The following is a 26,225-nucleotide window of genomic DNA, read 5'->3' on the forward strand; positions in this document are numbered from 1 at the left end:
CGCTGGAGCAAGGGGAAGAGGCAGTCCTTCCACTGCGGTGAGACCAATCTCCTTGACATGCTAAAATGTGCAACGGAGAATCTAGTACCAGACTGTGCTTTTTCCCCTCCTGTTTTCCAGTCCCCTTTCTTTTTGTACCATATGTGTGCTGCTAGGCTAGACTGATCTTTAGTCTGATCCAGCAAGGCTTTTCTTATGTCCTGCAGCGTGTGAGCCTATAGGCTGCGAACCCCTCATTCCTGATCTGTGTAAGCTACTCTGGCAGCCTTGGCTGAAGAATGGGATAAAAATGCTTGAGTAAATGACGGAAGAAACCTCTCATTAAAGAAAGAAGATGTCTGTCAGTTTTGTCAGTTTAATAAACAATGCAAGTCTATGTCTGTTGCATATTCCAGGAATCCCTCCTGTTAGAAACAAGTGGGGAAAAGTAAACAAAATAACTTCCATTAGGTTCATCCATTCATATTATATATGTGTTTCCTGCATAAGCAAATTAGAAAGGAAAGAGGTTATTTTGTTTTTGAAACAAATGTACATCCTCTACAAAGCAGTGGAATAAAGGCAAAGAGGATCTGCCGGCACACTGCTATGGCTGCAAACCAGGTGCCAGAAACAGTGGAAAATCTAGTTTTCTCAGCTCTGCTGTCAGTAACACTGGGGAAACTACACTTCCCAGCACTTACGAAACATGGCTTGCAGCAGTGTGCCAAGTGCTGTGCAGAAGGAAAATGTGTGTCCTTCATTTTTTCCATTCCACTTTGTTTAGAGCTTCAAGGCAGGTATGAGGAAGGTTGGAGGGTTGGATGGGGCAGATGAGCGTGAAGAAGATTGAATCCCGCCAATAAATTTAATTATGCTACTAAATTCCAACAATCACAGTCTTCGATCATTATTAGCATACTTAGTTTTAGAACTTTTAAAGGTCATGCCACAGGAGAAGAGTTATACTATGTGTTTCTAAAACAAGTGGTCAATGTGAAACCCTCCAGATGTCTGGTGGACAACTCCCACTAGCCCTAGCCAACACAGCCCATTGCGAGGGATGATGGGGGTTGTGAGCCAAAATATCTGGAGGGTGACTCATTGAACACTCCTGTTTTAGAAGAATAAAGCTTACATCTCATGATGCTAATAAATGAAATTTGTTTAGTAATAAATGGGAAAAATATGGTTACCACAAGCATAGTAGATGAAAATGTGCTTTATATAATGTTCTGTAATTCTTGGCATCATACTTTATCATCTCACTATTCATAATTCTGATAATTTACTTTATAACCAGTTATGTAGTATGCTATCATAAAACTAAAATCTTACACATACTTTCTGAAAGGAGAAGCTAGCATAAACAAACTTAACAATGTTTAAAATATTCTTGGAGCGCTCTTAGACCTCCAAGCCTGTTCTTCCTGGTCATATCTAAACCGATAAAACTAAGAAATGGGAAAGAAAGTGAAGCTAATTCAATGATCCTAAATCTGACTGAAACAAATGAATTTCACTAACTCTGTGTGTCTTGATTCCATCCCACTTGCAGAGAATGGAGGCCAGATATCCTCCTTCTTTTAACAATTGTGTAGGTTCTTAAATTACATATTTATTGATACACTGAAGGCTCCACAATGCAGGATCAATGAACCAAGTTTAGAAATAAAATTACTACTACCCATGGCAATCAGTGGTCCAGTGTTTATTTTTTGTGGTCTATAGAAACAAGCAATAAAATATCAGTTGTGTTATGAAGAATATGGAAAACCTTTTCAAATGAAAAGACTTAGTTTATGACACTACTTATAACATCACTGCTTAGTAACACTATTTAATCAAAATTCTGGAAGCATTTAAAAGATCTTTAAATCTAAACACTTTGATAATATGAGTTTCTCTTGTCCTATATTTTTCATCTCCTATAAAACTGCTGATGTCACCCGTAGAAACTTGTACAGCTTACATTTATAGCATATTCCTATATATGTCTACTCAGATCTAAGTTCCACTGAAGTCAATGGGATTTGCCCCCATTGTGAATAGGATTGCATGAAGTCCACTTAGAGCTCTTGGGAGGGGCAAGAGATGGACACAGCCTTGATAATTTATTCCAAAGAAGAAATCATAAACACCGTGCATTTTTATTATCTGTGGTATACATGAAGTCATAAAAGTTTTATATAGAAGGTTATCATTCTACATTTATTTCTTACAATTAAATTAAATCTCTGCAGAAGACTAAACTAACTTTGTATACATCACCCAATACTTTTTAAAAATCTTTATGTTTATTTCCACCTACCCTTTCAGCTGTGGGATCTCCTCCAGCAACAAGTGAAGAAAATCCTGGAAAAATAACAAAAAATACAATGTAATATCACCAATTAACACCTGGCAATATTTTAGAACTGTTGATATTTTATTTCATAGAAAGTAAAAAAAAAAAATAGACATAGCAAGGATATTCCGTTACTTCAAGTTATCAGCCACATGATTACAAAATGAGATACTGGAAAATATAAACTTATACAGACACACACGCCAGAGAGGGAGAGAAGAATAAGTTCTAATTAATACACTGCTCAGACACTACACTAAACTTTATCCACTATGGCTGTATGGCCTTTCATATCTGTATTACAGAAGTCAAACAATCCAATTAAAATATTAACAATGGAAACAAGAGGATTATTTTGAACCTAAATGCAGGTTCAAAATATACAGAGGTAACTAATTAAGTATGATCAAACACACTTATTCCTCATAAATCATTCCTTCTGTTTCCAAAATTCAGGGTTCGGTGCCTGTCCTTACACAGCAAACAGAGCAACAGACATGGACAAGAAGATACCAGCAGGATTGTGGGAGCCCCACAGTTTACAAAAGTGCAAGCAAACAGTATATAAAAGCAGGCAACAAATTCCTGAAAGAGGGCATGACTAGCTGGCTGGAACTTTTAAGAGGAGCAATCTATATAGCAACGTTGAGTTGCAAGTCCCAGTTTTACAAATATATTTGAATTTCAAAAAGTTGGCAGGGTAATCATACACATGATTTCATCAGATTATGTTCCATTCATTTCAGTGCAACTTAATCCAGGCAATGTGTCTACAACTGCAGCCTTAACTGTCAATATTTTAACAAAAATGGGTAGCAGAACCATCATGAAGCTGACTTTCCACATATTTCTACATTTTTACTTGGTACTTATCACACAAATATTGCACTAGCCAGAATGAAGTTTGATATCTACACAAATCTATTTTCCACTCAACCACAAAAGCAATTTGCCTCTATTGTTTTGTACCAAACTGTACAATTATTTTAATGTGTTTTTACTGTATTTTACCAGCAAAATACCTGACATTATGCTGAGGTGAAAATGGGTAGAATATGAAATACTTACAGATTTTCAAGAAAGCTCATGGGGAGGTGCAGAGTTCCTGCAGAGCATTTTTGCTTCCAAAGCAACACTGTTCCCCAGTGATTTCCTTTTCTCATAAAACTGAATGCCACCACTTGCCATATGGAATAAGGTAAAGGGATGCACTCAGAATGGTTACTGAGGTGGAAGGAGTATCCAACTCTCTGCATTGGTGATGGTGGTCATTAAAAATCAAGCTAGCTTCTAACTGCCTTGCCTTTCAGATGCACAGTCTAATTCTGGGATCTGTTTCTTGGTCACACAAAACTGTGGCAGAAAGGCAAGTTAAATGGAATGTTTGTAAGTGGCTTAATACTTAACTGTACTGCAATCATATGTCATTGATTGCTGAATTTAAAAAGGAAGGAGTCAGACAGGATGGATTGTTAGTATACATGCTGCAATGCCAACTTTTTATCTCTGTCAAGCAGATCAAGATAAGATAGAATGTTTTTTCATGCATTCTCTTTTTCTCAACTTGGGTCAAATGTATTGGGATAGTCTCAGGGTGCTAAAAAGATAAAAATACTCAATTGCAATATGTGTTCCTGTTGGTGGACTGATGGAATTCATTTAAAATCAATCCAGCCAACCAAATGATAACAATTCCAAGTTGTCAAAATAAAGTGCAAAAATTATGATCTAATGGACCAAACTTTTCTGTCTGGTCAAATTTGGAAAAACAAATGTTCAAAAAACTTAGCAGGCATTTAGTTCTCAAAGAAATGGACCAAAATGTATTACACATACTTGAACAAATTATTAGACACGTATCATATTATGAATGTGCTAGGATAGATGCTGTAATATAATTATTAAATCTCAAATTATTTTGCTTTCTCGTGGAATTACTGACTTTTAGGACACTGTCAGATTTTATCAATTATTAGTATGCACCAACCCTTATGTTCAGCTCAGACCTTGATCTTGCATTTTAGAAAATGGCCTAGTTCTGCTAGGACTTATTTGGAAGTTGTTTGCTTCAGCTCAGGTACCAAATCTGAGGTGATATTTGGACATCCTCAGCGTCATGCCTAGCACTACCTATTATTGGAAATTTGAACATTCATCTCTGTCATAATTAGGTGGTAGCTGCCCTTCTGAAGGAATTTAGCCTCTCAGGTTTCAATTGAATAGGTAAAAACAGTTTTGTGCAAGAACAACCTTGACATTTTGACGGTATACCAAAGAAAATGAGCTTATCCTCCTATGTTTTCTGTGTACTATTGCTATAAATATGATCCATAGCCTAGAGGTCTTTTTAAGGAAGAAGCTTGCAAAGTGTCAGAAATAGGGGTGTAGTGGTGAAAAGAGAAGCCTCAAATTCAGGAGGGGTGACTCACTTGTTCTTCTCTTCCTCCTCCTCGTTTTTTGAAGTGATTGCTATAAAACTGGCAATAGTTACACAGGTATCCTCAAGCAGAAAACAAGCAACGTTTCAGAAAGATGGGTAGATAGTCTATCGAGTTAGTTATAATAAATGAAAAATAGTTTAAGAATTCTCCATAGTCATTTTCCATCTCACAGTCCCATCCTTGGCTTCCTCAAACCCTGACAAAATATGCTGTAGGATTAGAAGGTCATTCCACTGAAGTTCCTTCCAACCCCATTCAGCAGTGTCTTAGAGAAAGAAAACCAAAAGATGGAGAGGAGGCGTAATGTCTGGATCCCCAAGCACAAATTAGTAATCAAGACTTGCTCTGTCTTGGCTTCGCTATTGGTCTCTTCAGAAGGAGAAACAAGAATAGTCTGAACAAGCCCAATTCTGGTTAGGTTTTCAGCTTTATCCATACCTCATTGCTAGCATTACTGAACAAATATTTATTAGACTTATACCATGGCTTAAAAAAAAAAAGAACTCAAAGCAGCTTACGTCATTCTCCTCCTGCCGACTTCAATCTTATCCTCACAACAACTACCCTGTGGGTTGAGCTGAGAGTTTGTGACTGACCCAGACTCATTTAGCTGGTTCCATGGCTGAGCGGGGACAAGAACCCAGATCCCTGCTCTTATCCACTATACCACACTGGCATAATTCAATATGCAAAGTTGTAATTTCAACAACCAACTCAATATTACAGCTGTTTACTGGTTTAAGCAGATGTTACAATGAGAAAATTAAAGTCTGCAAAGTATTTGATCCCCAAGGTATTCATTTTTCATCACCAAGCTAAACATCAACTTTAGCGACACTAGTGGAATCAGAAACGCATACTCATTTCTGTTTATTTATAGTTACTAACACTCCATTTATTACACAAATTTCATCGAAAGGTGTTATTCAATGGATTCTCTCACAGAAACCAGAATGGACTTTTTTATATATGTTAAAAATCCTGCTCTAAAATTCCAGACTTTCTTGCTACTCAACTAAAATAAACAAAAACTACTATTAAAAACATACCAAGCATGCAGTCAAAATGAAAGGGGGTGGGGAAGCAAACTGATTAATGTTTCACATGTGAAGTCATTTCCTTGCACCTGTGGCTCAGATCTAGGAAAAATACTACAAACGCCACTAGAAACAAGGCTAGTATTCAGAATACAAGCAATTATTTATACTTTAGATGTTATACTCTCTTCTTCATAGTTTTAAATGCTGGGAATCCATCCCATTATTTTTAATGGTGTGGAGGAATATGAAACATTAAAACTTTTTAATGCATGTATTTATTCTGCATCTCATGTTCACTTAAAGATTCTTATTCATACTTATGCTAGGAAAGTCATAAAAATCTGCATTTGCAGCAGGATTTGTCTGTGTGTGCACGTGCATGTGCACACAGACACACACAACCTATAGAGATGTATGCAGTGAATAAATTTACTTTCAGAATCTCTTTATCAGAAGTTCTTAAGTTACTTTAACTTTGCTATAGGCTCAACAAAGATGTTACACTACAAAACAGCATTGGGAATTCCCAATCAATTCTCACTACAGAAAGAAGGAATTGGCCATTCCTTTCTCTGTTTTTTACTCAACTGAATCCCTGGTAGCCCATCTTCATATTCTCATACTTTGATTGTCTAAACTTTAGACAGTCTCTAAAGCATACCCTGAGCATTCTTCTCTGCTTGCTGTAGGAAAATGAAGCACATCTGAGCATCCTGGCAAGCAGTGCAGTGTCTCTGTCCTGGAGATCTAACAGTGCCACACAGAAAGTGCTGGTGGAAAGGATTTCTCCTGCTATGTACCCCCAATCTACTCCAGAGGGTAGAAGACCCTTCAGAACAGTCCCACTGTATGGTTGCCAATCCACATGCAGAGGATTGGATGCTCACTTACAAAAGTAATATTGCTATAGTTCTACTGTCTGAGTGGGATCATCTTTAATCTGAAGCCTGAAAGTGAAACCTACTACAAAATAATAGGGTAAAAAGGTGGAACGGGGAGGCAAGGGAACTTGTTGATGCCTTCCTCATCTTCCTTTTATCCTGTTCCCACATCAATATGATGGTGCTGGGATATAGTACCTTGTGCAGCAATCCCTACTTCCCATTGAGAATTCTGAAAGCAAGTATGAGAGGCCTTAAATAAGATAATGCTGCTTTTCCCTTCCCACATTTAAATAGCTTTAAAAATAGATGACCAGTTTCAAAGACTGATTTGTAAACATTTGCCTCTGGGATGGGAGCAAGAATGAAAAGTTTCATCTGGTCAGAGAACAGCTGGATAGTTTATAAACCTACATTTCATAGCAGGCTTCTGGGGCACAAGAGAAAATGACTAGTGGATTAGCAGTTCCATTGTAACATGATCCTACAATGATGACTAATAGCTTTAGGAGCTGAGATCTTCCAACATTTTGCAGTATTTATGTAATTCACTAACCAAATTGATTTACTATCAGTCTAGCAGATCTAATTGAAACAAACTGAAACTCTGTCCCTATTCAGTAGCTTTCATGTAACTGAAATAAGGCATCTTGTCAGCTTGTTTGTATAGTTTGGCACTATAGTTTTCTAACAGTGTGATCCAAATGATATTTAATAAGAAGGCAGTCCCACTGAACTTAGTAAAATCTATCTTTATGTAAATCCATGTATGACTGGGCTGTGAGATTATCTAAACACTGCTATCAGTAGAAGCTTTGTTAGGCTGAGAAAAAACTTTCTCAATAACTGGCATTTATGAACAGGTTCAATACGATGAGCTATACTGGACCAAGTACAGGGAATGAAATGAATTTTGCTTATCAAGAGGCTGTTGCTCATCTTGTTCTCATCCTCCCACTCACTCAGGCAGTGACTCCTCACTCTTTGCTAGGCTTAACTCGGCAGCTTAGCAGTGCTGCTTCGTATGAAAACTTGGTAGGAGGGGAGGTAATTTGCCTCTGGACATTTCCCATGCAGCAGGCCAGTGTCTTTTACTTCTGCACAATCTTGCCAAGCCTCAGGATTGTCTATCTGTTTAACCTCCTATTTCAGTGGAGTATGGTGCAATGAAGCCTTTGTCTTATACACTGGTACCTTGGCTCACAAATGCCTTGGGTCACGGACAAAAATTTCATGACAATTTTGACTTGGGTCATGAACGCCGCTTTGGGTGGCGAGCAAGACTGCAGCCATCTCCCCGGCCCCCCTGAGTGGGGAGATGGCCAGGATCGCAGTCGTGTTTGTGCAGGGAACACGTCCGTGATCACGGCTGTGCTGTGCTGCGCCTGTCTTTCCTGCAGGAGCGCACCCGTGATCACGCGCATCTTCCCTGCATGAACGCAACTGTGATCCTGGCCATCTCCCCACTCAAGGGCCGCGATCGTGCTAGTGGGGGGGATGGTCGAGATTGTGCCCGTCTTTCCTGCAGGAGCGCGCCCATGCCAGGGTTTCTTTGCGAAGCACCACCCCAACATAAATGTAATGAACAGAGTGTTAAATCTGATGAACAATAACGTGGTCTCTCATTTCCGGAGGGTTATGCAGAGCAGGAAAAAACAAGTGACTATAGACAGATTTTTCACCAAAATTGACCCTGCAGCTAAGAGACAAAGAGAGGAAACCCCTGAAAGAGATCTCCCCCATGTCCTTATGGAGGGGGACTCTCCCTCAAAACAACAATCTCCCCCCACCACCTAGGTTAGTGTTCTCCACTGTACTGTACAGTACTTGTTGTTCTTTGTCACTTTGTTTCAAATTTTTCTGATTAAAAAAATAGTTACAGAACAGAGTAACCTCATTTACATTGAACCTTATGGGGAAATTTGACTTGGCTCATGACCAAAAACTGGCTCACAACCACATTCGGAGGGGCCAGAACGGATTAACCTTATTGACATTGAATCTTATGGGGAAATTTGAGTTGGGTCACAACCAGAGTCATGGAACGGATATGGAAGAGCCTGACTGAAATCCCAACTTAGCTGGGAACCTCAATGAGCCAGGGATGGATATCTGAACCAGTTCAGAATTAATTTATGGAAACTACTGTCACAAGATAATCTAGAAAATGGGATATAAAGGTTTCAACAACTTGGAGCTAGATGTTTACAACATGGATGTGTACCTGATCACCTTGGAGCCTATGAAAGCCCCTCTTAGATCCCTGGAGCAAAAGCTGGGTAAAACTAAAACTATCCAACAAAATAAACTATTCAACACAGTTACAATAAAGCTGTATGCATTCAGCCATGGGTCTATCAAAGGGTCAAGTCCAGATGTTCCTTGACCTACTGCTGATCTCAAAATTCTAAATTTTGGTATGAATTTAATTTTAAAAAATAAAAAATAAATACAGTCTTCATTGCCTGTCTGGTCTCTTTCCAGAAGTGTCTCAGTTTTTTGTCAAGTTCTTAAGGACATACATTTCAGTCTGGTTGTATTATTCAAGATTGTTGTCCTATATAGAAGATTTAGTTGAGGGTTATTAAAAGCATCAAGGATATGAAAGCCCTCCTCCATAGGTTATATTAATGTATATTTTAAAAGAAATATTGTAACAAAACTTCTTGCAAATGAATCTACTGTGTTGAAAGATAACTTAAGCATGTCATGATAAACATAATCAGGCAATGCATATTTTAATTTGGAGCAAGTGATGGAGACCTATATAGATCTTAACTCTTCTGCTGGTTCTCTAAAACCTCTAAAACAAGAATGCCAACATGCAAACACACAAACTTTTTGCATTGAATAAAGCCTTCAATGCAGATTTGATAAGGTATACAAAGTTTGCAAGGAGAAAAATTATTTTTCCTACTTTGGAATCGATGAATAGAATAGAACAGAATAGTAGTAGAGTTGGAAGGGGCTGTCATCAAGTCCAACAGCCTGCTGTCTTCCAACACATGGGCACCTTTTTGGCTGCGGGCCTGCACATTTCCAGCTTAGCAAAGATGATTCAACATGCTAGCTCAATGTGTATCTATGCAGACCAGCAATGAAACAGGCAATAAAACAGCTCTTTTTGCCTCTATCATTTACTGTAAAAACATTTTTGTTGGCAATCATAATTGTTCTAAAGATAATATGCACTACTGGCCATAGAAAAGCCATAATGAGATTAAACAGTATGCTCATCGTGCTATTGCCAACAATGACCAGTCAGCAGGCATGAAGGCAACAACCTTTCCATTTGCTTTGCTCTCCATCTCCAGCAACTACTTTTCAGAGGAATAATGTGTGTATCTGGAAGCTCCATTTAATTATGATTCCTTCTAACAGTGAACTGAGTTGCTTGCCAACACGATATGAGCCAAATAGGAGGCACTGAGAAATGAAAGAGAAATCTTAGCATTTGGGGGAATGGGGGGACACTGCCAAGGTTTTTTTTTTTTTTCCGATTTATATCCTGCCTTTTTCCTACAAAGGGCTCAAGGCAGCTTACAGCCTCCTCCTCCTCCATCTTATCCCCACAACAACAACCCTGTGAGGTAGGCTGGGCTGAGAGTCTGTGACTGGCCCAAAGTCACCCATTTGGCTCCACGGCCAAGCGGGGACTCGAACCTGGATCGCCTGAATCCCAGTCCCATGCTCTTAACCACTACGCCACACTGGCTCTCTATAAAAGTACAAAATGTTTTTTAAAACCAAGAGGAGGCAAAATAGAAAAGAAAACTACTTTCCAGGAAGCTCCAAGAGCCATGAAATTTTTAGCATCAGTTGGGGAGGGGGTTAGTGCAAGGAGTATTACCCTTCTCCAACTCTGTCTGTATGTCCTACTTGTCACGGTTTAATGCTTGTTGCTAGAACTTCATGAATTTGTACAGCCCCCCCCTTCATTAATTTGTCTATTCTCCCCTTAAGGTAATCTGTACTGTGTAAACATGTACTTCCACTTGTCTCATGAATCAACTGTCCCTCATGTTCACTGGGTGATCCTGAGTTCCAGCATTATGAGAAAAAACGAACAAACCTCGATCCACTTTTCCATAGGACATATCATTTTATAAAGTTCTAGTATGTCTTTCCATTATCTCCCCCACCTAAACAAAGACGAATCACATGCTTTAGCATTTAGCTAGCCTTCATAGGACAGGAGCTCTAACCCATGGATTGGTTTGGTTGACACCAGTGTAGATCATACCCTAAAGCTAACTAGCTGTCTGATTGTTTTCTATATTGCCCAATAGCCAAAGCAGTTACATGTATGAGTAATTTAAAATGTTACTCTTTGAAGTTCTTTTATTTAACCCATCAAATCAAATCAAATGAAAAGTGAAAAAGAGGCTCAAGTACCTGAGAGAGTATCAGTTGTCCATGAAAGGCCTGCACAAACTTTCTTAAAAAAGCAAAATATACAGCTTCTCCAGCTTTCTCTGCAAAAGATCTTAGGAGGAAATAACCCTGTCAAAAACAACGAGGACAAAGAGGATGTTTTGTCATCTTTTTTTCTTTAACATACAGTAGCCTGTCTTTCAGGGTATGGGACACTCACAAGATAGCTCATAATGTTATCAGTAGCAAATAACAGTAAAGTAAAATTCCAGATTATTAAAATAAAAGAACAACACAAATAGGAAACATTAAAATTAGCAGCATCCAATGAAATAAACACTAAAATAAAGCACCATGTCTACCTACGTGCAGACTGAAGCAATAAAGTTTTTAAGGCTCTTCTAAAAGCTAAAATGACATCACTATACAAGTTTCCCTAGAGAGGTTATTCCAGATATATGGTGCCACCACAGAAAGGGCCCTGTCACAGGTACTCTGCCATCTAACAGCTCGACTGCCAGTCTAGAGAGCAGGGCTTCAGGTGCTGATTTGAAAGCTCCAGAAGTTTCATAAGAATGCAGGTAATAATATAGAGTTATTTAGGGCTTGAAAGATTCAAACAAACACTTTAATTGATTTGTAATATTCAGAACATCAACTTTTGCATTCTGACCTTCAGGTAATGAACCTGCATGAAGACTTTTTCTGCATTAAGACCATGTTTGACTACAGATGCTCCAGATCCACTCACTTTGCCAGTGTTCTCTTTATTGGGCCTGAAAGAGCACAAAAAATCCAGGATTGGCATCAACAGATAGATTGACAATGCTTTAGAAAGATGATTACCATTAGGCAATGTATGACTGATAGTCTGCTGTAATGTAGGTTTAAATGCTTGATTCAGGTAACTGTTCATGGGAAAAGTAGTACAGTAATGCATTTTTCTAGTGTAACTTTATATAAGGCTGCACAAACAGCTGAAGTTAAACTAGTAGCCAATTCTAAGCTGGTGTGAAGCTGCTTAACTCTTGTCCCAGACATGACATCATATTACATGGCATTCTGCTAAGACATGCTACACAGGCAGAAGTGTCACATTATGTGCAAAGGGAAATGAGAAGAGCTGGAGACACTCTAGATGGAGGCGAATGGGAAGGAAGGATATTGAACTCATTACATCCAACTACAGGTTTTGGCTGCCCTTACCTGAACACAGGCTTAGCAGCTCACCAGACTACACCTGCAAGGATGAATAGCCTCTTTCATCTATGCCCAATATGCTGAAAATGGGGTTAAGCTTTCCTTTTCTTTTCCTTCTGTTTGCAATTTTTCATGCATATTAAAGAAACACAGCCACTTCTGAAAGCACAGGCCTGATATGCTCAACCTTGCACATCAGCATCCAAAAGAATAAATTCACACTGTGAATTCTTCACCAATGGATGTCCTCTGCTAGAGGGCAGAAACTTCTGCTAGATGATAGTATTACTTATTAGTGCCGGATATCAGTTTAACTTGCAGTCCCCAAATCATACAAGCCTATTTTCCTCTTGTCCAAGGGCAGCCTTTCTTCAACAAAGACGACAGTAAAGAGCTGTTTGGGTATATTTAAAAACATACATTTTGCATCAGAATTTAATTCAGTAGCATGTTAAGATTTTACATTTCAAAAATGGAAAGACAAAACAACAGTCAGTTCTTTCCCAAAATACAATATTCCTTCCAGATATCCAATCTCATTTTCAAATTTCAACAATTAATATGTACTTTGAATATAAAATTAAAGGCTTTGGTTCAGTCAGTAAATGAACAGCAAACTTACTCTCATAGAATAAACTTACTCTCACAGAATAAAACACTGAAAGAGGACCACACACCTGTAATTGTTGGGCAATACCTTCAAGTTCCATAAATATGTTAACAAAGCCGGATCACCAGGTAAATATGGAAGTGGAGTTCACATGACGTGACAACTCACCCTGCCAACAAGGCATTGTGGGTTGGCTGTTTTGTGAAATACCCTTGGAGAGTCCAATGGCTACTTCACTTCTCTTCCCCCCTCATTTTTCTAGGCAGTATCCTAGAAAAGAAAGAACAAATCTCCTTTCTCTGACAGCCACAGATCATGAGCTGATTTTAGCTCATGACATCTGTCACAGAAACCCTATTTTACAAACAAAGCTCCTGCCCAGAAGCACAATGGAAGAAACTTCCAGCTTTGGCTTCAACACTGTAGAAGGGGCTACAAATTGTCCCTTGCTGCAGGTGCTGCACTGTGACCTGCTGAGGCTGGAAGTTCTCCCTGCCTCTTTGCAGTACAAGACGGGGGGGGGGGGGAGTTGGTCACTACAACATAAACAGTGAGAATGGAGGAGCTGATCAGGCATCCTCCACCTCCTGCTCTAGAAGGATCTCTTTGGTGCTGCTGTTCCAGAATAGGCTAACACCACCAAGTGGACCACTGCTTGCCACTTCTTGCCCAAAGGTAGACCTCCTGGGCAGGAGGCCATGATCCACTGAGCCACATTGCTCTCCCCTTGATTGGCACTACTCAGAAGATCAGGCATCACCCACCTGCTGTCCCGGAGTTAGACCTGCTGGTAAGAGGCAAGAGCTGGTGAGCCGCCCTGCAGCATTGGTCCATTCTGAAGCAACACCAGTAAGCAGATTGAGCATCCTCACCTTCTCCTGCTTCAGAGTAGATCCTTTGGGCAAGAGATGGAGGTGGAGTGTCCATTTCATTCTGCATCACTGCCTTAAAAGGGGTAGCACCACAGAGCAACTTGTGCTCCTGCTTCACAATCCTGCTTGCCAGCAGCTCACATTTCGATCACTTGAGCTGCCAGCAAAGGAAGTCCACTCTTCCTCGCCAAGGGGGTCGGTGCCTCTTTTTCAAGGAGGAACAGATCCTTGCCATCCTTGCCAGCAGCTTCAGAAACCTGCTTTTGAGCCACAAGCAGGAATAGCCACTTTGCACTGCTGAAAGCAGGGGGAAACTTTTGAGAGCAGCACCAAGCTTTCCTGGGGCTCTTTGGTGGCTGCACTCAGTAGCACTTACCTAGCAGCCACTTGTCAACAGCAGCATTTCTTCTGCTTTCACCAAGTGGCACTCCAGTTGTTGGGGTTCACGAACGATGGGTCATGTTTTCCAGGTTCAGATGACAAGACAAGCCATCATGGGTGATAACAACCATAGAACAGCCTGAGGGCATGGCAAAACGGCTTGTTTGGTTTTTTTTTTTAAACCAGCCAATCTTGGTGAAGCACCTCCTGTTTATATTACATCACAGTCCACATGCAATAACAAGGGTGGGTTGTCATGTCATCTGAAATAGGTCAGAGTCTCAATAAAAACAAAGTTTTACAGACGGAGAACAAACAGTGCTGCTTCCTGTGCAACAATCCAGTAGATGCAAGAAAGATATCTGACTTGACGACCCCTCAGAGGCAACTAGGGTGACCTAAAGAAAGGGAAAGGCTATGATAAAAGATGTAGTTCTGCTTTTAAAGGAAGGGATGAGTCTTCCAGTGCTAAAATGTAAAGGATATTTTGACGTCAGATTTAGATTCATGTAAAGTTCAGGCTGGCTGCAAACTAATGCTTTCACTTGCAGTGTGCCCTTTTTTGATGGTGCCCTGGTCAGTTTTTTAAATTGTCCAATGTGCCCACAGTCCAAGGTTGCATACTTCTGTCTCAGGGTATTCTCAAGCAAAGTTGCTGGCTCAGTTATGATACAGTGTCCCCATACAGGCTGACTGCATATTCTGCTCTGGGAGATCAGGCAGGGGACACAGGGGAGATCACAGGGTTTTTTTAAAGCCATATTTTGCAGATACCTAGCTGTTTTGGATATGTAGCAATGTGCTTGAAAACTGGAGCATAGGCCCAGATTTATTGTTTCTCCCCTTATCAAGATCTAGTTTGGCATACTTATATTACTAAATTCACTCGCCAGTAAATAAATGTAGTTTAATCAGTTTTCCATCTGAATCTTTTTAGCAAACATTTAGTGTATCAACTCAATTATTAAACAAAAAGGCAAAATCTGTATTTTCCACCTAACAGAACCTTTTGTTCCATAGCTCATGAAATTCTACTGCTTGCAGTACTTTGTCATCTTAACTAATTTTCCTTAAGAAAACACACAGATGAAGTGCATGTATTCTTGCAACGTTTAATGTAATATTGAAGCTATTATATGAGAACCTATTTTTGAAAAGTCTGTTTCTGCATGTAAAATACAAGTCTCCAAAATGGTTACATGTGTACTTCTATATTGTGACTTTTATTTAGTGATTTGAGATTTTGAAAAATTCATGTTCTCCTTAGTTTGCTAGAACACCTGGGAAGAAATTGTTTATGCTTTGTCTATCAGACAAGGTTCCACATATTACCGAGCAGGTTATTAAAAATTGCTATGTGCACAGGAGCTCAACTGGTTGACCAAATTAGCCAAACTGGAAAAAGGGGATGCTTCCCACCACCTTCTGTCATTTACCTTCTATATTTTAACCTGAAGAAGCCACAGTAAAGTCTGTTGATTAATTACTGATCTACTGAAGATAAAGGCTAACATAGAAACTAAGCTGTGCAAGTGAAGAGGCAATGCCACTATTTCACCTTTGTGATGTCATCCTGCAGAGCTTTCCTGGAACACATGATTGTCTCCAACTTGGTCAGCAAACAAATGAAAGAGCTCTTGAAGCTCTCTGTGACTTGCTTGCTACGATAAGATTGTCCGTCTGTGTAGCAACTGGAATACCATCTTGGTTGCAGTGCCAGTTATCGTGTCCAGAACATCACAAAATAATGTGTTACTGTATGAATTTCAGTTACTGAGGAAAGAGGACTTGGGAAGGAATGGAGGAATGAGCCAGGATGTCCACCTGCTCGCACTTGTCCCTTTGGGTTCACCATGCCAAGCAGAAGTGTGTTGACCAGCTGTGTACAGGAAGTTCTAAATACCTCTTTATGATACAAACTGCTTTGAAGGAGGCAGTTGTAGGGTTACTCTTGGCAAAATTCCCTCTGAACTCTGATTATATTTCCAAGTACTGGCCAGTCACAAACATACCATTATAGGCACGGTGCTTGAATGGGATGCAGCCATGCAACCCCAGATACTTTTGAATGACAGTGGTTGTCTAGATTCATGTCAGTCTAGTTTCTGGACTAGGTCTGGAGCCAAAATGGCTTCTCAGTTGATTATTTGATAAATGTCAATGCCAGCAGATGTACAGAGGGAATACTATCCTTTACTTTTTTACATGGTTGCATGACTTTCAATATGTGATTTATTAATTTGACTGACTGACTGACTGACTGACTGACTGACTGAATTTCTAACCTTTCTACTGAGAACTGGCAATCAAGGTGACTGCCATTGATCCCTGTACCCTTCCAGTTCATTTGTACAAAGTGGACAGTGGGAGAATTGTTCTTCAATGGTTTCATTTCCACCTGACTGGCAATTTCCAAAAGATGGTGCTGGATTGCGATTTCTCTGCTTCATGGTAGCTCATATTATGGTTTGTTGGGAAAGTTTTGTCAGCAGTGTGCTCTAGTTTTTATCAAGTTCAAGTGAAGCTGTAGGAGATCTGAACCACTGTTGGTAAGCTAAAACACTTTTCCAGTAAATTGAAACAGTCCAGTCAGAATGGCAGTATGGTTGGTAGGTGATTGATCTGATCTGGAAAGGACTGTCCTTGCCATTAAGGGCCAGGATCACAGTTCAGCAAAGTTACTAGACCCAGTCTTTACTTTGGATGTCAAAGAAACATATCTGGCAGGAATCAGCCGAGACTGAAATGTCAACTGTGACCCTCAGCTGGTGGGGACAGGGAAACAGCTTTGCCTGAGTGATCCATGCACTGCTAATTTCCCATGTGCGTTACTGCAATGTGACGTCCATAGGGCTACCACTGAAAAATTAGTCAGTGCAAAACATAGTATATACACTATTACAGGTAGGTGAATGAAATGTACCTTCACAAGCTTAAAGCATTGAATCCTGGTTTATTATCAGAGATAATTCAGAGTGCTGGTATTAACCTTGCAAATTCTATTAACACTCTAAACTCTAATCTCAAGAACTATTTTCACCTACATGAACTTTCCACTGAGATCCTTGTTCAGGTCTCCTGCTTTCACAAGTGAAGCAGATGGTAAGCTAAAAGTGCCTTTTTAGTGGTGATATCCAATCATTGGAATGTTCTCCTTAGGGAAGCTTGCCTGGTGCCAACCCTTATGTCATTTTGGCACCAGATTAATATCTTTATCTGACCAGGTCTTTTAGATCTGCTCTTTAGGTTTATTATTCTAATCTGCTGCGACAGTGATTTACTCTATCTTATCATATACTGCTCTGCAATTTTTAGTGTTATTCTATTCTACTTTAACTATTGTTAGCAACTCAGAGAGCCTGCAGACAGAAGGATAGAGAGCATCTTAAATATACACACATATTATATTTAATATGTATACCTAGCATCACCATTCTTTAAACTACCAGTTGCAGAATTAATGCAGCACAGGACCAACCCTTAGGAATTAAATTAGAAAAGCCAATGTCTAGATAAGCCTCCTATCACAACAACCCATGTTCTCTATCACAAAATATTCTATTGAAACAAAAACAGCAACAACCCAACCACCCTGGCAATCAGCAGCTGTGTTCCCTGCAGCTGCATGGTAGCTAGCGATAAGGCTGTCATTCCTATCTGCACCTATTGTCAAGCTACACACTTGAAAATGTCTGACTTGTCTGACCTTGCAAACACAATAACATGAATAAACATTAATGAACGAAGCTTTAAAAAGACCATAGTTATGTGCAGGCTTGATGAAGAGGAAAGGCTCACATGATGGACACTGGGCCAAGCCACAACTATATATCAGGTACACTCATTTTGCCAGAGGTATGTTAATCCAAAATGGAAATCTTCCAAATCCCAATCCAGCCACAGAACTCACTTGATGACCTTGGGCCAGTCAACTGTCTCAGCCTAAGCTACCTAACAAGGGTTCTTTAAAATAATAAAAGCAGAGAGGGAGGACAAATTTTACACTGCTTACAAATCTTTAGAGCAGGGGTGAAGAACCTTTTTCAGCCTGAAGGATGAATCCCATTTTAGAGAATCTCTTGGGGGTAGCATTCCAGTGGTGGACAGGACTACAGGCAAAAAGAACAGGACTAAAAATAGAAACATGTTGGCACTTTAAGCTCATATAGTTTTAGGAGAGGCATTTCTAGCCTTTTGTAATAAGGGAAAACTGCAACAAAGCTGGAAAGCAGTCAATTAGCGGCTCTGAGATAGGGACTGAGGCCAAGTGAAGACAACTCTGGAGGGCTGGATGGGACCCACTGGAAAGCCAGATTTTACTCCCAGGTCAGAAGTCCTGCATCCATTTTTAAAGAAGGGCAGGATAAAAATATACCAAATAAAAGTTAATGGAGTGCACATGATGTCTTGACTACTGGGTCCTGGGTTTATATCCACCAAGGGGTCCTTTTGGTTTCAGGGCTGATATGCAGCTCCTTTAGGTGGTGATCTCCATGACTGATGGACCTCTGAGCTCTGTGGCACCTCCTCCCTTTTCAAGTCATTACTTAAGGCCAGGATTATGACAAACAGGAGTTTCTCTTGGACTGTATTGCAAGCTGATCTTTCAAAGTGGTTACTTTAACAAGTTATATACAATGCAAGCATATCAGGGATATCCTGTTCAGAAATATGTAAAAGCCCAACTCTCTGTGTAGATTTTCCTGGATCAAAGATTCAGGCTGAAATTCTATGCACAGCATAACAATAGCTAGCAGTCCATGTCAGTCTTAGCTGAATGCCATGCATAACAATGCACTGAATTGGAGGGTTGGAAACATTTTATGGAACATAAAACAAGCAAAGCAAACAAGGAACTAACCATTCTGCTATACAACTTCATACATTTGGAGTTTATACTTAAACTGTAAACACAGCCAGACAATGGTACACTATCTAGTACGAAGTCTGCATTTAATTGTAAAATGATCAAATCAATATGGTTTCACATGCTTAGAACCAACCAATGAAAGTCACATTTAGGAAAGCAACTTTAAACATAAAAATGAAAGTCATGATTAAAACCAACTAGGGAATTTTCTGCTGAAATGTGGTTTAAATCAGTGCCTCATGCTTAAGTATTCTCAGCCAATTTTCTGTGGGGTGGTATGGGGTAAATGTGATGTGGCAAGCTTCATACCATGCAGTAAACAGTTAGCTCTATATCTGTAGTCAGAGCCTGGAGTTAAACTGGATTAGTTCACAATAATCCAATCAGAAGAGTTCCACGATAGAATAAATCCCTACCTTTATTGGGATCAATATTTAACACTGTTTTGTATCTCAGTGATACTTGCAGACAAAAATTCTTAGCAATACAAAATCATCACTTTTCTGCTGTAAATAAGCAAAAATTTAACTAACCATCCACATTTCAGGGGGTCTAGTGCTTTTTTAGTATGTTCCATCCACACTGAAGCTGAATGGGTACTGTCTGCCCCTTTCTTGACCCCTCATAGTTGCCACAAACACCCTTCTTCCAACATTGAAAAAAGCCCTACTTCTGAGTAAGCCCTACTTCTGAGTAAACATCTTTTTTGCTGGGTTGTAAGCCCCATCCATTTCAGCTGTACATGCCAGTTCAAGATTTCCCTCTCTACCTCCAATGCCTGCAGCAAAGCATCCAAGGAGCAAATATTTGCAAAGCCCTCGGTTCCTGTTGCAGGTCCATTCCGGGGGCTAAACAGGAGCACTGCAGGGAATGCGGCAACTGCTGTCAGTTGTGTGTTCTAGTAAAAATGCACAAATACATGTATTTTCTTTTTTAAAGGTGCCTCTATCACAGAATCAGAGAACTGTAGCTAAGCTTAGTTCCAAGTAAACAGGTTATAAGATGGGCTTTAAGTCCCACCCATTTCCTCTAGGAAGGTATCATTTTTTTCTACTCAATTTCACATCCAAATCTTTACAGATAAATTGAATCAGTTTAATAATTCTACCTGATCAGTTCACAATGCAGAAAGAAAATTCGTTAAGTTGATCCTTCTTGTTAGTTGTTTCTGCAACTACTATCTCAGCAGAACATCCCAAAGCCCCTTCCTCAAACATAAATCAGCCTTATTTAAAATTTTTCCCTCAATACTTTTATATCAGTTGATCAAAGTTATGCGATGACTTGATTTTTTTTTACAAAGAAAATAGGGAAAATGGCACAGTAGAATCCCTTAATTAAGTAGCTAATTGCAGTAGGAGGTTGGTAGGACAGCATGTATTGCAAGAGAGAAGGAATGTTCAGGAAGCAATCAATTAGAGGCTGTTGAGAGCCATGCAGAGAAAAGTAGCTTTAGAGAAACACAAAATGCTTTCTTCTACATTTTCGGTAAAGAAAAGATTTAGAAGGCGAGAGAGAGAGAGCGAGAGAGCGAGAGAGCGAGAGAGCGAGAGAGAGAGAGAGAAGGCAAAATACTGGAAAGAAGGCAAAGGCTCTACAGAGGAGTTACTGTGCAGGACAGGAAATGATTGTGCAACTAGAAATACAAGTCAAGCAATATGGAAAAGAGTTTCTCATCTGGAATCACCCTAAGTTTCAAGCACCCCAATTCTACATATGTTCCCACTAGATTTAATGGGACATTAAATCATGGACCTCATATCATTGACTTCAGGCAAGTCTCTTCTCATTCTGTTACAATTTATTTATGTAAAGTGGGAATATGAGTGGCTTATTTCAGAGAGTCACCATGTGGAAAAACATGATGTGATATTTATTAGAAACAGCACAGCAAATTAGGATACAATCCTGTGCATAGCTTGACAGAAACATGTCCCACAGCTCTCAGCATTTCCAGCTACCATGGTTGGCCAGGGAATGCTGTGGTATATTTTTCTGTCTAAACATGCATAGGTTAGTTATTTCTCCTCATTCTGTCTACAGTACCCCATACCTCAACACATTTGAACTGATTTAGTACATTTCTTTAGGAACGCCTTTGAAAGAAACAGCAATTTAAATCAGAACATTTGGAAATATTTATTTTGAAGAAGGAAAATGATCCATGGAAAGAACATGCAACAGACAAGTAATATGGACTCTACCTTAACACCTGCAGATCTTCTTCAGAGTTCTGCAGCTCATCTCTAAGGCGATGCCAGCGCAGCAAGGCTTTCAGTTCTCGTTGCTCTTTTGCTTCTTCAACTGGCAGCTGCTGGGTAGAAACATGCAGTTCATTGCCAGCTGTTTTCTCTTCCTAAGAACTTTCTAATGGAAACTCCTGCCAGCTGTTGCTCTTTGGGCAAGACCAGACAAAGAGAGCAAAGGTTGGCACCATTTTCCATTCTGGGATTCAGCATTCTGTTACTACTACCATTAATAAATATTATTAAAAATACATATTCAGTTATTGATAAGAAGAAACAAATGACATGAATGACTTTCAGATGAAATTATTGTTGTTATTTCATTTCTTTACCACCAGTAGCCAAAGCACTCTGCATGCTTTCCAATGAAGTATAAAAATTAAATACAGTAGATAAAAACATTAACAAGAATTAAAAAATAATTTAAAAGAGCATTAAAAGTCAATACAAAGACCTAGACAAGAATAAAAGAAAGGCACCTGCCTTTATCACACCACTTCATAGGATTTTACATTGTTTGGGCAATGCTATCTTTCAGCTTCAGTTTCTTATAGGAAAAATGTGGAACAGCTGAATGCCTTCTGATCACTACCACTAGAACCATTCTGTCTGGAAGCAGCCATGGTTTGTGCACAAATACAAAGCACTTCCAAGCATGCATTGGCAGAATATTTGCTTCTAGCGACGGCCTATTATACCTCATTGGATATTACTTCTTGATCATGGGGAACTCTGGAGCATCCCCCTATGCCTCCATCTGGGAGTGCAGCTGGACAGTCCTTTCTGCAACTTAAGGCTTTCCAGATGTGCTAGGACTGGAATCCATACTGGCTAGAACTTATGGGAGCTATAGTCCCAACAAGACAGATCTGGAACAAACCAGGATGAGAAAAGCTGGGATCTAGATGCATAGAAGGTGAGCTAGATGCATCAGGCTCAATACAGTCTTTCCGCTGGAATCGGGCTAGTTACATGTTTTTCTATTTTCTTTAACTGAACATAACCTAACTAATATTTCAGAAGAGATCCCTGGAATATCATGTCAATATAATAATCTTTATTTTTCATCCCAGCTTTGAAAGCCATAAGCTGTCGGAGTTTTGCTCTAAACCTTTCTGTCATCTGGATAATATGTCTATTTCATAACCAACAAGAGCATATATAGTGATACATATAAGAATGAATTATAGGCCAATTTGTTAGCATATACACAAACAACTAATTTTCTACCTGTGATAAAGGCTTTCATGCCTTTATTTATGCTTTACCTGCAGGGATGTGCAGACACATTAAATGAGAGCATAACAACAAACAGTAATAAATAAAAAGGAAGAACAAATACATCTGATAGTGTTGCAAATTATTTTAGGTATTTTTCCATACATGAAAATTTATCAAGTGCAACTTCATAGCCAATGGCATGATAAATACAGAAGCCTCACTGTCAGAGGCTTTGACCTGGTTCACACAATTACCACAGTCCACCACAGGTTGTTTAAGCTATAAGGAGCTGCAGTGTCCATGGGCATCAAGCTGCCTACTCAAGCCCTCACCACAGCTTGTTGTCTCATCGAAACCTGGGTGGAAGGAGTTGTTTCAGGTTCAAATAACCCTCAAGTAACCCATGGACTCAAAAAACTCACAAATAAACCCCTGCCAACAAAGAGCAGATAACACAACAAACATGACAACCTCCCATCAGGAATTGAATGTTCAAAATGACCAGCTGCTAGCAGCACAACCCATCATGGTTTAAATAAATGTAAAAACTGTGGCTTAAACATGAACCAGCCCAGTATCTCTCTTTTTACTAGTATCTGGGGACAAACAAACTTGCCCTATTAGTGAGATCCCTTGGGGTATCTGCCAAGCAATCACTATGTTCTCATGTTATTTTAGGTCATGAATTATGACTTGATAAACCAGAATGGTAATGTGAAATATGCAGATGAAATACACTGCCTGTTCATTTCTATTTTGACCTTCTTTGACCTTATTTATTACACTTTAGTACATTTTTATACTGTCTCATAACTCACTGGGCTCTTGGGGGAGGAGTAGAAATTTAAAAATTCTTTTCAAAGAAGCAGATAAACCAGGAAAGAGAGAGCTTTGTGTGATATCTGAACCCAATATTCTCATTTACTGTAGCTAAACAAGCCAGGATTGATCAACCAACAAACTCTGGTTTAAAGATTATTTATGAACTTGTCTTGTTCAGGCAAAATAAACCCTAATCCTGGGTCTGGATATCACACACACCTCTTTTCCCTTCTTGAAGTAGGAATAAATAGGCTGCATGTACCAACACACTCTCATTCATATTCTGATTTGTTGCCACAAGCAAAGCTGGAGAGACTTTGCTTGCAGCAACTACTCTGCATTTTTCTTTTATTAGTACCCCAAGATCCACCCAACAAAACCAGGTACAAGAGACATAGAATTTTAACAAAATCCATGTCCAAGGATTCATTTTGTGTACCAGAACTAACTTGTGCTAATGATTCTTCCACACACAAATCCATTCTTGCCTACCTCAAGCTTCCTTCATTTCAGCTGTATAACTTAGGGCAAAGGGGGAAGTCAACCACTGTTAAAATTAGTCGTTGCAACTATTGTTAAAAAATTAAGAGTCAGAAAACCAGTAGACTCGGATCTACCTTCTGCCCATGCCAGGCTTAAGGTGACATGCAGATCCAGCTACTTGTCCAGTGACAGAATGTGGGACTAGCAAAAGTCTGAACCAGCATAACAGTTCTTGTGTCTTGTGTCTTCTTGTGTGTTACTATGGCATTTCCTCTTATTGTACAGTGCATTGACAAAAACATGTCCTTATTTTGCCATTATGAAAGAGATTGTTCTGGCAGTACCTGCTGAGCTGCTGACCAAAACGCATCTTCTAGGTGAGTGGCGAATCCTTCACTGAGCCATTCTTCAGTCCAGTCACGTGCACCAATGGCCAAGCCAAACCAGGCGTGAGCAATTTCATGGCACAGGCGTGCTCCACAGAGGTGGCTTCCTCCTAATAACGCGCTCTGTGACAGGAAGATGATGTGTGGGCTGCATAACATGAATGAAGGACAAAATACATTATAGACCTGTTCTGGCATGCACTGCCTGGCTATAGCAATATGTAGACTTTATTAGCCTTGTCAGCCTGTTATTACTCTATGCATGCTATGTCATGACAGTTAGTTTATAGCTCAGACATTTTTAGGAATTAGGTTGCACTTTATTGTTTTCTGGCAAGGATTCAAACTAAATATTCTGCCAAGCATTTGTTTCATATTCAACCATCAAACGGCTATTACCTGTAATAAGTAACTTAAACCAAAGTTTTATATTTTTCAAATTACAAGGCTGATTTATTTCAATGAAAGCATTTATGCTTAAGCCAAGATAATAAAAGAAGGGTAGGTGTGAATATGGAGTAGAGGTATTTCTGACTAAATGATCAAAGCAACAAAGAAAAACAAAAAGACAAGGAGAAAAGCATCTATTCAAAAGGGAATATTATAAATGTTGAAAAATGTAAGCTGTCAGGACAAAAAGAGGAAGAAAGCAAGACCTCAGTGAATCTGAAATAGGCAGTGGTATTAAGGAAATGGCTGTGAATGATAAAACACATTTGTAAATGAGTGGGATCTTATATGTGTGTGAGACACTACATGAAGGAATAAGTCTGCATGTTCTGTGAGCATGAATTTAACAAAGCTGCAGAGCTAGGAGTGGAGATAACTGGTCACTGCAGGAAAACCAAAAGGGAGATGAGAATAGGAAAGCTGCAGGTACAGCTGCAAGAAAAAGATGCATCATATAACTCTAAAATGAAGCCTCTTCTAGGTTCAACCCACATACTCCTTCCCAAGGTAAAATATACAAATACTGCTCTTTCAGGAAAACCAGACAAGCTATGATAAAGGAAGCAAGCAAAGTCAGGGTACAGAGGATCCTTAAACAGCCTGAAACTCGACTCCTCATCTCAGGCAATAGTAGCTTCAACAGTATGCATTCTGGCTCCAGGTCTCTCCCACATCCCATCCTCCTCTGCCCCCTTACTTGCCTGCCTTTCTCTCCATCCTGGTTTTCCTCCACCATTGCTGGTTCTTCTGAGTATTCTTTCTCTGCCCTCCGCCCCTCTCCTTTCTCTACTGCCTTCCTTCTATTCTTCCCATTTCCCCCTAGCTTCTCCTTATCACTGCCCCACATCTGGTGCTGCTCAGTTTGGCTGATGGGCAAGCTGTAAGTGACATCATTGGCTTGAGGTGTCACTCCCCACAGCTGCTCCATCCTTGTCCGTTGTGCTGGCCTGGGAGCCTGGCTGCATCTAGAAAACATTGGTGAGGCCAAGTGTGACTGTCTGGGAGCTTGGTAAGGTGGCAGTGGAGGGGGGGGGGGTTATCCTGCTCACCCTTCACAATCTCATTTTGCAACAGCTGCATTTCTTAACCTATTGAGATCATAGCACTGTCACTTTAGGAAAGACTGCACTATGGAGTTACTTATGCGTTTCACAATTGAAGTAATGCACATGGCCATCTAAAGGTGGAGCCACTGTAAAGCCATTAAGTCCAGGATCTAATATTATATACTTGCACCACTAAAATAACTATCAATGCCAAATTCCATAAGTTAACCCATATCTGGTGGAGTAGGGCAGTAACCCTTAGGGACCACAAGAATGTAAGTATCAAGAACTATGAAGGTTGTCAAAATTATGTTGACAAGTTTTCCAGGAAAATAGAAGGATGCTGCTTTGCTGCTACTGATACATATACTGATACATGGATTTCGTTTTCATTTTTAATTGTTGATTCTTTAATATTGCCTTTATTGAGAAATTGTATTGCCTTGGAAGCAAAGTCTGGAAAATAAGATTGACTAGGAACAGGAAGATTTTGATTCAAATAACTTCACAGCAATTAAGCTTACTGAGCAGGACAAGAATCTCTTTGTCTTTTGCCTCCCCCTGCCAACTACTATA

General features: G+C 39.7%; 1 protein-coding gene across 5 annotated transcripts in view; it reads right to left on the reverse strand.

Moving 5' to 3' along the window:
- The window catches only part of LOC123031414 (aminopeptidase O (putative)), a 197,362-nt gene that overhangs the window by 112,980 nt on the left and 58,157 nt on the right, over positions 1–26,225 (reverse strand). For 4 of the 5 annotated variants that reach the window (XM_044446362.1, XM_044446364.1, XM_044446359.1 and 1 more), the window contains exons 6-10: positions 24,112–24,301; positions 21,200–21,309; positions 11,736–11,838; positions 11,084–11,191; positions 2,291–2,334 (exon numbers count right to left, since the gene is read on the reverse strand). In XM_044446362.1, the coding sequence (XP_044302297.1) occupies positions 2,291–2,334; positions 11,084–11,191; positions 11,736–11,838; positions 21,200–21,309; positions 24,112–24,301 (555 nt within the window). The remainder of the gene's footprint in view (positions 1–2,290; positions 2,335–11,083; positions 11,192–11,735; positions 11,839–21,199; positions 21,310–24,111; positions 24,302–26,225) is intronic. The other variant, XM_044446363.1, reaches the window with a different exon arrangement.

Source organism: Varanus komodoensis, unplaced genomic scaffold, assembly GCF_004798865.1.
Source record: "Varanus komodoensis strain SLA01 unplaced genomic scaffold, ASM479886v1 scaffold5, whole genome shotgun sequence".
Lineage (NCBI taxonomy): Eukaryota > Metazoa > Chordata > Lepidosauria > Squamata > Varanidae > Varanus > Varanus komodoensis.